Source organism: Hyla sarda, chromosome 1 (genome assembly GCF_029499605.1).
Source record: "Hyla sarda isolate aHylSar1 chromosome 1, aHylSar1.hap1, whole genome shotgun sequence".
Taxonomy (NCBI): Eukaryota; Metazoa; Chordata; class Amphibia; order Anura; family Hylidae; genus Hyla; species Hyla sarda.
In genome coordinates this window covers 444,861,069-444,875,243 of record NC_079189.1, presented here as the reverse complement: position 1 = coordinate 444,875,243, position 14,175 = coordinate 444,861,069, and the positions used below count along the sequence as shown (strand labels likewise).

At 41.9% G+C, this 14,175-nt stretch overlaps 1 protein-coding gene and 1 long non-coding RNA gene across 2 annotated transcripts in view; one reads left to right on the top strand and one right to left on the bottom strand.

Annotated features, from left to right (window-relative positions):
- The window catches only part of GALNT9 (polypeptide N-acetylgalactosaminyltransferase 9), a 377,187-nt gene that overhangs the window by 4,426 nt on the left and 358,586 nt on the right, over nucleotides 1-14,175 (bottom strand). The window contains exons 9-10 of the mRNA XM_056533112.1: nucleotides 9,101-9,196; nucleotides 459-626 (exon numbers count right to left, since the gene is read on the bottom strand). Coding sequence (XP_056389087.1) covers nucleotides 459-626; nucleotides 9,101-9,196 — 264 coding nt within the window. The remainder of the gene's footprint in view (nucleotides 1-458; nucleotides 627-9,100; nucleotides 9,197-14,175) is intronic.
- The window catches only part of LOC130283511 (uncharacterized), a 70,282-nt gene that overhangs the window by 20,630 nt on the left and 35,477 nt on the right, over nucleotides 1-14,175 (top strand). The window lies entirely within an intron of this gene.

The window sequence follows — 14,175 nt, the reverse complement described above, 5'->3', positions numbered from 1 at the left end:
ATGAAAGCAGGAAACACTGTTCATTCAGGAGCAGGCACTATTGCAATAAACGTGGCAGAGAATCAGGGAAGGTGAGTATAGATTTTCTTTTCATTTTTAGCCGATCCCAGATACACACAATTTGATTCTGTCAGACAACTCTTTAATTTGTATTCCCCTTAGTCTTTTCTCTGCTTGTAATGTGTCCATTACTCTTTACTATTCTTCATATTAATGTTACCTACAAAAGTTTCTGTATGTGCCAAGCAAAAACTAGTTCATTCTCCCAAAAATGAGTGAGGATACTGCTGTAATCTTCAACAAGGGACCTCAACTGGAATATGGTTAGTGTTCATTTGTCTATTCTATTTATATGTGCTGCAGCTGTATAGATGTTCACAAACCTTATTGCTTTTTTTGGCCTATGACAGTTTTGGGAATTTTACTTCAATTTCTAGATATGCTAATTAACTTCCCACCTGTGTGAAATCCCAGAGTTTCTGAGTTGGTCTTGGGACATCATCACATTTCTTTAAAGTTGGGGTTCTTCCTTTGCCATCGTCAATGAGACACTTTGTATCTGGTAAGAAGGCAGTAGAGCCAAGGGGACCCAGCTGTAGCAGCCCTTCAGTGCTGTACCTTACCAACTGTAGGAAAACAAAAGGAAAAAGTGGTCAATGACTATTCTGCTAACATATTGGGGCATTCAATTTTCCTTTGACTTTCAGCTCTTTGATTTGCTGGCTGCTTCCTCTATGGGATATATCAGAACACTATTTGCAGTGTACAGCATTGTTTGCCCCCACATGAACACATTGCTCATTTTTAATAATAACTTTGCTTTTACTCACCATAGGATCCACTGACAATGACTTTTATCACCTTCCCTGACTATATTGCTTGTACCATTGTAAAATGGAGGGGCAAGCTGTGCATAACTAGCTTGCCCCCTGACTGGTGAGCAGTAATGGGGTTAAGAAATAATACAGGCAAAGTTTTTAGCCCCCTCCCCCGCCTGTAAAACTTGTTGGTAACTATAGTGGTATGTCCCATGGGTGGAGGGGGGAAGGAGTGCACCAATCAGGGGTTTAATAGTTTCCCGGGCTTTCAGGGGCCCTCCCCTGGGTATTTATAGCTGTGGTGTCTCCCTTCCCCCCTCAATCTGCCCAGGACCCGGAGTTTTGCCCTCCCTCCCTTTTCGTATCTCTGTTTATTGTAAGTCACAGCTTGGCGGTAAGAAGACGGTGAAAGCGGGGTCAACCCGGGGTAGACCTCCACACAGGACGGTGTGGCAGCACCTCTTGGGTTGGTAAGAAGCCAATCAGTGTCTTTGTTACAGTTAAATTGTTATTTATATAAGTCATTTTATAAAGCTGTGGTCGTTCCCCCACCCACGGAAAAGTTAAATTGTTGTTGTGTCAGTTATTATTTAATTATTTATTGTAGTAAGGGGGAGGGGTAGTTATAGCCTGCTAGGAGGTAATTGGGTCTCAATACTCTTGTCCGTTTCTGAAAACCCTTTGAGTTTGTGATATCTCTGACAGTAAGGAGTAAGTGAGCGGAAATCATATGACACAGATGGTATAGACTATTTTAAGAAGGAATGATAAGCATTTTTATTTTTTATTTTTTTTATAACCCTTTAACCTCTAAGAGTTTAAATGTCATTAGATTTTAGTAACAAATATTCACTTTGCATCTGACAAATATGTTTTTGTATGGACACAATATTTTTGTTATACAATTGGATATGTATTCTGCCACTGTTAACTATCACTTAAAAAGCGTTCTTAGCCAATAGGAAATGTGCACTTGTCAACTAGGTTGTCAGACATTACTTTATATAATGAAACCAAGAGGGGTTGATGCATATACTAAAAGTTTGTTTCAGTCTAGCCTTAAAAAGTCCCCACAGTCTGTCATTCTCCCCTATCAGGACTATATATTTATAGTACATTATATACTTACTCATTAAATCTAAGGCTCTGTTCAGACTAATGTCATGGTTTCTGTTTATAATTAAACTATAACCCCAGGGCTGGATCCGTAATCTAATACATTGAAGTTGAGCCTGACAGACAATTAGTTTAATGAGGCCTATTGGGCTTCCAGTATTTGTAACAGCAAGAATAGCATTGCATATTAGCAGAAATACCAGAAAAGGATGGGACCATGTAAAGTATAAACAGAGCCTAGTGAAATCTAAAAATGCTGCCCATTCTGTTGTGTCACTCTTAAAGAGAATCTGACATCCTGATCACCTTCACTTATCCCAATATATTGGGTTATAGTGTGAACAGCTTTACAAAGACATGGTCATTAACTTAAATCTGTTCAGTATATGCAGAATTATGGCACTGTAATCTTCCTGCTGCATTGCGCTCCAGCGTGCAATAGAGGCAGGGAGCCGGCTCCCCCAGCTCCCCTGCCTCCTCAATATTCTCCATCCGCCCCACCCCCATCATTATTATGCTAATGAATGCATCTGAAGATTACAGTGTCAGAACTACTGAACAAATTAAGTAAGTGACCCCTCTTTGTAAAGTTGGGTTTAGTGCAGGTGAACATGGTGCCAGATTCCCTTTAAATACTTTGGCCTTTTAGTTCAATATATTCTTATACGTAAGAGTAGTCTTTCTATTTAGTTTCACTGATATTTATATCAACTTTATCACAACATGATAATAATACATAGAGCACATTACATTACTACAGAACTGTAATTTAATCTCTCTACAGCCCCAAATCCTGAAATAAATTGCACAACTATCAATTATTGAGGTCTCACACACTTTGAAATTGACAGCCCATAGATTTTTAAATGTAATTTTAGAGCATGCCATTGATTTATGCTATGTGGGTTGACGGAAATAGACGACACAAAGTTGAACTGCTCAGTCTAATCCTTGAGCAATGCATACAGACCGAGATCTTAAGGAAAAGTAGGCTCAAGAGTAAGTGGAGTGGATCAATCAGGACAAATGAGTCACTGGCTGGCTGAGCCATGTGCCGGAGAAGGGATTATGGTGGGAGTCTGCTGAGTGTGTTCAGCCACACAAAGATGACAGGCATTCTTAATTTTGCCTAACCACTGTTACTCTTGCTGTGGTTAGTCCTTTGGAATTCTATTACGCTGAAGAACGTGGTATTTTTACCTCCACTTAATTTTTTTGTTTGTAAGAAACAGTTAACTTTTCTACTCTGACCAAAATACTCAGCTAAATATACGAACACAATCTATCCAGCATTTGTCACTCAGATTCTTTTTACAAAAGGAATAATAAACAGCAGAGAGAAATATCTTTGCCGAGAAGACAGCATTCACAAATAGCCATTATGAAAACAAAGTGTTCAGCTGAGCGTTATCTTGAATTTATAGGGCAGCGCTGCTGTTGGTAATAGGAGAATTTATGCTTGGGTAAATACAGTTAAACAGAAAGGAAATGCTATTAAGATTTGTTGGGACAATAACCTAGAGAAAAAATATTCTTTTATAGAAGTTGATAAGCACTGTGGTGTTTTTCACGTCTTAATTACATAGATACTCATATCTTTCCATTACTTTTACAAAGTATAATCCTTTTTATTAAATTTTACATCTTCCCAAATGTATAGTATTTATAAAGACAAACTTACATAAAGCGTATGACAACTGAGAACAGTCTGTATAAACAAAAACTTAAAGAGTACCTGTATCGCGGGCAGCTGTGGAGGTGCAATAGATTCACTGCTGCCAGAAATGGTGTAAAAATATCTGCACTGCATTGTTAATGTTAATTTCCTCTTTATAACTGTAGGTTGGGAGGGATTTTCCCTATTGATGTCAGTGTGGGGAAACACATAAATGTTTAACCAAAGGCATGTGTCACGATTCGGCTTACAGGTAGTGGATCCTCTGTGTCAGCGAGGGATTGGCGTGGACCGTGCTAGTGGACCGGTTCTAAGAGGCTACTGGTGTTCACCAGAGCCCGCCGCAAAGCGGGATGGTCTTGCTGCGGCAGTAGCAACCAGGTCGTATCCACTAGCAACGGCTCAACCTCGCTGACTGCTGAGAAAGCGTGGGACAGAAGGACTAGGCAGAGGCAAGGTCAGACGTAGCAGAAGGTCGGGGCAGGCGGCAAGGTTCGTAGTCAAGATGGATAGCAGAAGTTCAGGTAACACAGGCTTTGGACACACTAAACGCTTTCACTGGCACAAGGCAACAAGATCCGGCAAGGGAGTGCAGGGGCAGTGAGCAGATATAGTCTGGGAGCAGGTGGAAGCAAATTAAGCTAATTGGGCCAGGCACCAATCATTGGTGCACTGGCCCTTTAAGTCTCAGAGAGCTGGCGCGCGCGCGCCCTAGAGAGCGGAGCCGCGCGCGCCAGCGCATGACAGCAGGGGACCGGGACGGGTAAGTGACCTGGGATGCGATTCGCGAGCGGGCGCGTCCCGCTGTGCGAATCGCATCCCCGACGGCCATGACAGTGCAGCGCTCCCGGACAGCGGGACTGACCGGGGCGCTGCAGGGAGAGAGACGCCGTGAGCGCTCCGGGGAGGAGCGGGGACCCGGAGCGCTAGGCGTAACAGCATGTTTCATTACACAAACCAAAGAACAAATTAAAATAAAAGCAAACTTTAAATTGTATAGTTGACTTTATAAAGCAATCTGAAGACTTCCCACTGCTGCTCCCCTTCCACTCCCAGAGTATGCAGTCTTACACACACATAAAGGGAAGGTTCTAAAGTCTTGGCCACTAGTGAAATTCTATGTCTAGCAGCAGAGAAACCAAGATGAAAACACAGTGTGCATGGTGTCCACACTGTACTTGAAAGGTAAATCAAAGCTTCCCTTTCATCTCTGGGCAACTGTGGGCAACTGTGCTCTTACCATGTACACAGCACTACCTCCTGAATGTAATTCCCTCTCCCCAACATCCTTTTGGTCATCATCATAATCAGCAATTCACAGCTTAGATCAGTGCTATGTGATGTAATCCTTTCTTTGCTGTGATTCTTTATGCTAACAAAGCACCTTGCAAACCTAATGCATCAATGACCTCCTTCTGCCTTAACATTCATATTTCACAGTGTAAGCCTATTCATTTTCTATAGCAACTATACTGTGATGACAGAGAGAAAGAGGGCTTTCAAGTAGATTCTCTCTTGTGATTGGCCAGGGAAGGAAAAAGCACTAAATTGCCTAGTCATCAAAATAACCAAAAATGGCCATTAGGCTCTCTCTTTGTTTTTGCCTTTAATGTTATCGGGACGGGGCGCAACGGGCAACAACGGGTTCCGATGGATCCCATTGACTATAATGGGGTCCGACAGGTGCCGTTGTTTTTTAGCGGGAGTAGTTGGAGAAATAGAAGCGCATGCAGTCATTTTTCTCCCACTATGCTCCTCTCATTTCGTAATGACAGCTGCACTGCCGGGTCACAATGGCAGTGTGAAAGGGGCCTTAATATAACAAAACCACATGTTAATTTTGCATCAAGGAAAGAGATAACAGACTGCACCGGTAAAACTACTTGTCAGTCATCTTTCCAATTACTTTCGGTGTGAAAATGGATGGACTATATAAATTGCTGTAATTCCTAAATGGTTATTGCAATATTATTGCTAAAGGCTTTGCACTAAAGATAAAAGTCTACAATTAAGTCACATATTGAAGACTTTGTTTTAAACCCAATGTGGTGCAGAGGTGGCTAAGTTTGTGCCACTGTACAAACACTTCAGGACCCAACCGTGTATTGCTTTTCCACTAATGAAAAAAATCTTTCCTGTTAGATGAGATCTTGAATTACTCTGTGGTGCTCTTGCTTCCGGCATACAGACAGATTTTTCCCCTTTGCCTTTGGAGATGGTAATCTGCTGCAGAAGGCTAAATATGGTTTGTATAGACAAAGTGTAATATTTCTGGAGGAGTTTGGAGAAGGATGAGACAGTGGATAGGTCAGAAATATCATTGTTTCTATCAACTGAAGAATTCGTGGAGACGTTACATTTAAGATTGGTGAAGCAAAGTATAGATGACAGTTCAATGTTAATGACTACAGCAGGGGAGATGCCCTCTGGGAAATGGGATAAAGATATAAATAATGGCTTGGACACACAGCAAATTCCTACAGAGTCGGAAAATTTGCCTTAAAAACCACATTGTGGATTATCGAACACTAGAAAAAAGAACACTGAGATTTATTAAAACCTGTACAGAGAAAAAGTTGCCCAGTTGCCCATAGCAACCAATCAGATCGCTTCTTTCATTTTTAACAAGGCCTCTGAAAAATGAAAGCAGCAATCTTATTGGTTGCTTTGGGCAACAGGACAACTATACCTCTGCACAGGTTTTGATAAATTTCCTCCTATGTCACTTTAAAATCATAACGTTTCAGTATTTAGTATCTGTCTCTACTGAGTAAAAAATGTATAAAATCTAGGTGATTCATTCATTCATTGAAAACTACGCGAATGCTGAGGCTATTTGTGTGCAGGTTGTATTTGTGCTCTTTAGTTCAGTGTTATAACCATGGTATGACCAGAAAGTGATACTATGTGTATTTTCCATTAAAGGGGTACTCCGCTGCTCAGCATTTGGAACAAACTGTTCCGAATGCTGGAGCTGGCGCCGGTAGCTCATGGTCCTAGCCCCGCCCCCACATGACATCACACCCTCCCCCTCAATGCAAGTCTATGGGAGGGGGTGTGTGGCAGCCATCAAGCCCCCTCCCATAGACTTGCATTGAGGGGATGGGCGGGACATGACATCATGAGGGGGCAGAGCTATGACATCACGAGCTCCCGACATCGTCTCCAGTGTTCGGAACAAATGCTGAGCAGCGGAGTACCCCTTTAACTAACAATTTTGAGTAACATTTAGAATTCTGTGTTGTAGAAATCTATATATATATATATATATATATATATATATATATATATATATATGTAAAACTCAACATGTGTGTGTATGTTCCAGCATCACGTCCAAACGAATAAAGATATTAACATGAAACTTGGCACATGTTACTTATATGTCAACAACAAACATAGGATAGGTAATTTAACCATTACCCTGCACCATTTGCCTGGGTCTGGGTTTTTGTTTAAAGTCCCATACAAGTCTATGGGAAATATATGTCACTGCATAACTTCCAAACGGCTGGAGATATTTCGATAATACTTGGTCACATGTTACTTATATGTCTACTTAAAATATAGGATAGTTAATCTTATCCTTAACTACCCCCATTTGTGAGGGTCGGGGTTTTTGTTTAAAGTCCCTTGCAAATCAATGGGAAATGTATGCTCCCACATAACTTCCGTACGGCTGGTACACATATTACAGTCAGGATATGAGAACAGGATAGGAGGTCAGGATAGGAGGTCGGGATAGGAGGTCAGGATATGAGGTTGGGATAGGAGGTCAGGATAGGAGGTCGGGATATGAGGACGGGATATGAGGTCGGGATAGGAGGTTGGGATAGGAGGTCGAGATAGGAGGTTGAGATAGGAGGTCAATATAGGAGGTCGAGATAGGAGGCCGATATAAGAGGTTGAGATGGGAGGACAATATAGGAGGTCGAGATAGGAGGCCGATATAAGAGGTTGAGATGGGAGGACGAGATAGGAGGTCGAGATAGGAGGTCGGGATAGGAGGTCGAGATAGGAGGTCAAGATAGGAGGTCGAGATAGGTGGTCGAGATAGGAGGATGGGATAGGGAGACGGGATAGGAGGACTGGATAGGAGGACGGGATAGGAGGACGGGATAGGAGGTCGGGATATGAGGACGGGATATGGGGTTGGGATATGACAACAATATATGAGGACGAAATATAAAGTCAAAAGCTGTTGCTGTTGATATTTCTCCCCAACAAGGTTTAGGAAGGAAAAATCGGGCAACACCAGGTACTCAGCTAGTGTATGAATAAAATGAACACTGTGAGTTGTTACTTTTCTATTGTCAAAGGGGTTAATCGCTATGCCACCTCATTGTCAACTGGTCAGAAATTGTAAAATAGTGTAAAGACACACCGCTAACTGGTAACACCCAGTTGTCAATGTATTCCTAAAATTCATGGAGGAATGAAACAACATATAGTATTAGGTAAAGATACACCAGCTTTATTATTTTATGGGGAAGACAAGAGATTTCAGAAGTGGTGACAGGTCCTCTGTAATTTTAACTAACTGGATTAACAAAGTTAATAGTTTTGCCAAGTTTAAACCCTTAACGACGAAGGACGTATATTTACGTCCTCCGCCGGCTCCCGCGATATGCCGCGGGGTCACACGGTGTCCCTGCATCATATCGGGTCGGTCCCAGCGGCTATCAACGGCCGGGACCCGTGGCTAATACAGGAAATCACCGATCGCGGTGATGCCCTGTATTAACCCTTCAGACGCGGCTATCAAAGCTGACCGCCGAGTCTGAAGTGAAAGTGAAAGTAACCCGGCTGCTCAGTCGGGCTGTTCGGGACTGCCGCTGTGCATCCCGAAAAGCTTACAGCACACCAGGAGGGCCCTTACCTGCCTCCTCGGTGTCCGATCGACGAATGACTGCTCCGTGCCTGAGATCCAGGCAGGAGCAGTCAAGCGCCGATAACACTGATCACAAGCGTGTTAACACACGCCAGTGATCAGCATAAGAGATCAGTGTGTGCAGTGTTATAGGTCCCTATGGGAGCTATAACACTGCAAAAAAGTAAAAAAAGAAGTGTTGATAAAGGTCATTTAACCCCTTCCCTAATAAAAGTTTGAATCACCCCCCTTTTCCCATAAAAAAATAAAACAGTGTAAATAAAAATAAACATATGTGGTATCGCCGCGTGCGTAAATGTCCGACCTATAAAAATATATTCTTATATGATTTTTTAAAGGTAAGGAGGAAAAAACTAAAAGGCAAAAACAGAAAACCCCCTGGTCCTTAAGGGGTTAATAAAGACCTATGGAGAAAGTGAAATTGCACCATATAAAGCACAAAACAAGAATGATAAAAATTCATTTTAAAGATGTCCAGCCTTTAAAGCTCTAGACTACAATATAGAATGTGCAATAAATAAAACTCCACTTAATATTCAAGTACATGAAACAGTACACCTTAAAAATAAGCGCCATCAGGCAGATGCATGCATTGTTTACCTGTGAGGACATGCCATGGCAGGGGTACAAAATGGCTTTATTGTCATCTTCAGAACCTTGATCAAGACAATAACCTGTAGCTTTACTGTTACGAAGCTGAAATAAGATAGAAATAAACAAGTCAAAGATTGCATTAGAGTTCTAAAAATAAATCCTATTATATGGAAACATCATATTATATTAGGTTTTGCATTATATAAGCTCACAATGATGCTTTTGTGCTTAGCATGGTACATGTGCTAAACAGTATCTTCTCCAATACGTATTATCAGCTACTACTAGTACTAAAATCATCTACAACTGGGAGGTGACCCCTAGTCTATGGTTTATATATCCTACTATCAATACTATAGTATGTACTTCACAATGAAAATGCCAACAATTGCACTGAATAATACAATGGTCCATTAAACACCACAAAAAAGTCTTTTTTCATACATTTTAAACTGATAGAAAAAAATACACTGTATATAGAAGCCCTAAGAAAGTCATGTTTCAGTTTTGTACTGTACTTCTCAGTGAATTCATCTTTTTGACAGGTGTAATGTGTGCAGCTACTTATCACTTTGCTTTGCTGTATAATTTTCATTTTTAGTCAGTTGAAAAGTATGAATTGGTTTAATAATATGGTGTTGGAAAAAACAAAGAAATGCACATTTGTGCAGAATTAAATGTATAACGAATTTCTTTGATCAATGCCCTTTACAGCTCCTAATAACTAACTTCCGTTCCATCTGCAAGGCCAGATTCTCTGTTACACAAGATTTCAGAATGTTTGTTATGCTGCGGTCGCTGTTCTGCTACAATAATATAGATTGATGGATAAATAGCTAGTGTGAGTTTTGGGCTCCTCCTTAGCTCTTACCCTTGCATCAAAAAAGATGTTCCATGTCCAGCATTGTTTTTGATGACCATCCACGCAGCCAGACTAATGACTGGTTTATATGATTGTAATGTCTCTCTTCACTCTTTGCTGTTCCAGGAAACTTTGTATTTGTTTTGTGACCTTGTTTTTATACATGATAGTAGTGATTCTGATACTCTTGTCAGCATGGACAGATGTGTATTTTCACAGCTATGTATTTTGGCTAGCCATATTGCTTTGCAGTTTTGTTGACTTGCGTTTGATTATAGGGAATTATCTGTATAGTTTGTACATCATACTTTTGAACAGGTTTTATATTCTGAATTCTGTATTGATAGGAAAATTTGTTTAATGGGGAAAAGACTTAATAAAGGTAAATGTGTCACTGAAAGATTACCCATTGATTACGTCAATTTTATTTGTGAAACACATTTTTTTATGAATTTTTGAAGTCACAAAGTTTTCACTTTGGCACTGAGCATTAATCCATATAGTCCAGATGGGCCAATGGGTCTTCTCATGAAGAACAGTCAAAAAGCAGTTACTATATGTGTCAGGGTTTAATTTCACTGGCGAACCCATGCATGATATGAGCCTCTGGTCTAATGACTGGCACTTGCTTAAGAAACCTATTACATGTCTACCCTATTCTGCAGGCAGGGCAGCACAAGAGATCACCTGTGCAACTTTTTACTTGCACCATTGTTGGTCTTATATCCAGTATTATATTTTTTTTGTCAGCCTCACATCTTACCATATAATAGGGGAGCTCATTTGCTTGTTTGTTGGCTGATCACTGGGTCTATTACACAGAATATAAGGCCCTAAGTCCCAGAAAACTTGTGGTAATGCATATTTTTTGTCTCTTATGATATCAAAAATGCTAAATTCATCATTCTATCATCTGTATATATTTTATCTAGCACGTAGATACCAAAGGTTTATGTATACATTTGCACAGCTTTAGGTGTCTATATACTCTGGCTGGTAACTGGCTGGCTGCATGGACAGACATAGGACTGATATCCACTGACAAGCTAAGAGTCATGTGCAATTACAATAACTTTGGCAGTAGTACTGGAGGACAAGAGTCTTTCTTTCTACAAGATCCTTGGAGTAGACTGTCAGAGTATGCCTGAGGCCCACAGACTGGGATAATTTTATCATGTAACAAAGTAACATTACATAATAAAGAACTAAAGGAGGTGAGAAATCTAAGTGGACGTCTCTTCTGTGAGCCTAGATTTTTTATGCCAAGAGGAACTGAAGAGAGCATGAGGCAACTGTATGAAATAATCTGAATAATGTGAAGAAATGTTCTGAACACAAAATACACAGGAAGCAGTCAATAAAACTGGAGACCCCAACGGAGGAGAAAAAAACTCTAAAACTGCTGTACAGGATATATATATATAATCCATATTTTTCACCGTATAAGATGCACTTTTCCTTCCAAAACTGGGGGGGAAAGTTGGTGCGTCTTATATGGCAAATACACATTAAAACCCTGTCATATCGCGGCGGTCCCTGCGGCCATCAACGGCCGGGACCCACGGCTAATACAGGACATCACCGATCATGGTGATGCCCTGTATTAATCCTTCAGATGCGGCGATCAAAGCTGACTGCCTCGTCTGAAGCGAAAGTGAAACTAACCTGGCTGCTCAGTCGGGCTGTTCGGGACCGCCGCGGTGAAATCGCGGCATCCCGAACAGCTTACAGGACACCGGGAGGGACCTTAACTGCCTCCTTTGGTGTCCGATCGGCGAACGACTGCTCCGTGCAGGGATCCCCTGCATGGCCGGCGCTCTCCTTTGTCGTCATCAAGTCGTCGCGCACGCCGTCCCGTCATCCAATAGGAGCGGCGTGCGTAGTGGCGTGCGTAGCAACGGAGAGCGAGGATATCAGGCAGCAGAGACGTTCCGGAGCGACGGGGACACCCCGGGAATGTGGCGACAGCGATGGAGGGCGACATTCAGGGCAGCGGTGACGGGTCCGGAGCGGAGGGGACACGTGAGTATTACCTCCTATACCAGTGGTCTTCAACCTGCGGACCTCCAGATGTTGCAAAACTACAACTCCTGGCATGCCCGAACAGCCAACGGCTGTCCGGGCATGCTGGGAGTTGTAGTTTTGCAACATCTGGAGATACGCAGGTTGAAGATCACTGTCCTATACTTTACATTGTATTTGGTTCAGAATCTTTTTTTTTCTAGATATTCATCCTTTTAAAATTGGGTGCGTCTTATTTGCCGGAGCATCTTATATGGCGAAAAATATGATATATAAAACTTACTTTATGACATACACAACAAAATGAACAGTTTTCAGTAATTGTAATATGTTTACAATACTGTCTATATATAAAATATGGCTCCAGCATTGGTTTAGTCCCCGTTAGAGTTCCTCTACAAAAACAAAACACTTTATTGAAAACATATTCAAACAACTTGATGCAGCACATCATTAAAGAATTATTCAGAAAAACTGTTTTGTTCTTATAGTGGGGCATAGGTTAGTATAACAGAATAATGTGGAGTTTCCTGTATATGCCTTTCGCTTACCTCTTTTTGCTGATGTGTTGTGCATGAGATAGGCTCCATTTTGGTTTACAAATGCACAATGATGTTGGTATGTCATTTGTTTTCTACAGGTCACAATTTACAAACAATGCAAACAAATATTAAGGCTTACCTATCATTACAAAAAAGCATACCTTTGACACTTTGTATATGTAGAGTTTTTGCCTAATGCTATAACTATGCTGAGCTGAGTAAGACAACGCTTCTTCTGATGTTAGATTATATTGTCATAAATGTCATAGATTGAAAGCTCTTGTGATCAGGGCCCTTATTTCTCTTGTTTGAATAATTAGTGGGTAATAATTTCCTGTCCGGTATTGATATTGGTAATTATTTGTACTCTCAGAATTGTAAAACGCTGCAAAATGTTTTGCCGTTATAAATAATATTTTTATTATTTTGTTGTTATTATGATGTTGTATGCTCTGATCACAAATGACCCTATCACAGCATAAGTCTTACACACATGCCGAGGCATAACCCCCCTTCTCCCCTCTGACAGCAGTCTCACACTCTTAGAGAAAGGTACTGCTGCAGGGTGAGCACGATTCCCTATACCCTATATATCACAAAGTGTTATATATTTACTTGTACTACTAAACTGTAAAATAAATAGCATAATAAGACTATACAGCTCTGCTGTGTCCATACTATTGGCAGCAGTGAATTTAAAGGGGTATTCTAGCTTTATTCATCTTATACCCTATCCAAAGGTTAGGATATAAGATGTATGATCGCAGTACCCCTGCCACTGGGGACCCCTGCGATCTCGGTGCAGCCCCCGGCATTCTGTGCCGGGTGCTGCCTCTGACTGAGACGGGGATGTGACGTCATGTCTCCATCTCAAGGCAGTGGCCGGTGTAGTGCCATATTTTGTGTTTTGCCATGGAATGTGTTACATGGCTCAGCACTTTCTAGTGCTGGGCTAAGGCAGCTCCATTGGCTGACATGCGCAAACCTGCGCCCTACCATTGGTTCCTGAAGGGGCAGGGTGTGTGTGTGTCCGTGTCACATGACCACAAATATGCTGTCTCAAATACCGTTCCCTCAGTGTGAGTTCAGCTACCACAGCAAGAGGATGTCTACTGCTGTGATAGCCGAAGTGCTGCGGCTGCAATGTAATTTGTGCTGCGGCTGTAATGTCATTGATTCCCACCTCTGGGGACCGTGCACCCATGGGGGTTTCTCAGCACTAAGGCTGACATTAAATTCATTCCCCGCAACGGGGACCTTGCACCCAGGGGGGAACTCAGCACTGCGGCTGACATTACATTCATTCCCCGTTATGGGGACCGTGCGCCCGGGGGGGATCTCAGCACTGCAGCTGACATTACATTCATTCCCCGTTATGGGGACCGTGCGCCCACGGGTGTCATAAGCTTAGCGCAGCAGCTAGCATCTCATACAGATCCCCCTGCAGGCGCGCGGCCCCCATAGTGGGGAATCAATTACATTACAGCCACAGCGCAAAAAACATTGCAGCCGCAGCTTGGCTATCACAGCAGGAGACATCCTCTTACTGTGGTAGCCAAACCTGCACTAAAGAGAACAGTGTTTGAAACAGCATATTTGTGGTTATGTGGTCAAACCCTCCCCCCCACCTCAGCTCCCCAGGAACCAGTGGTAGG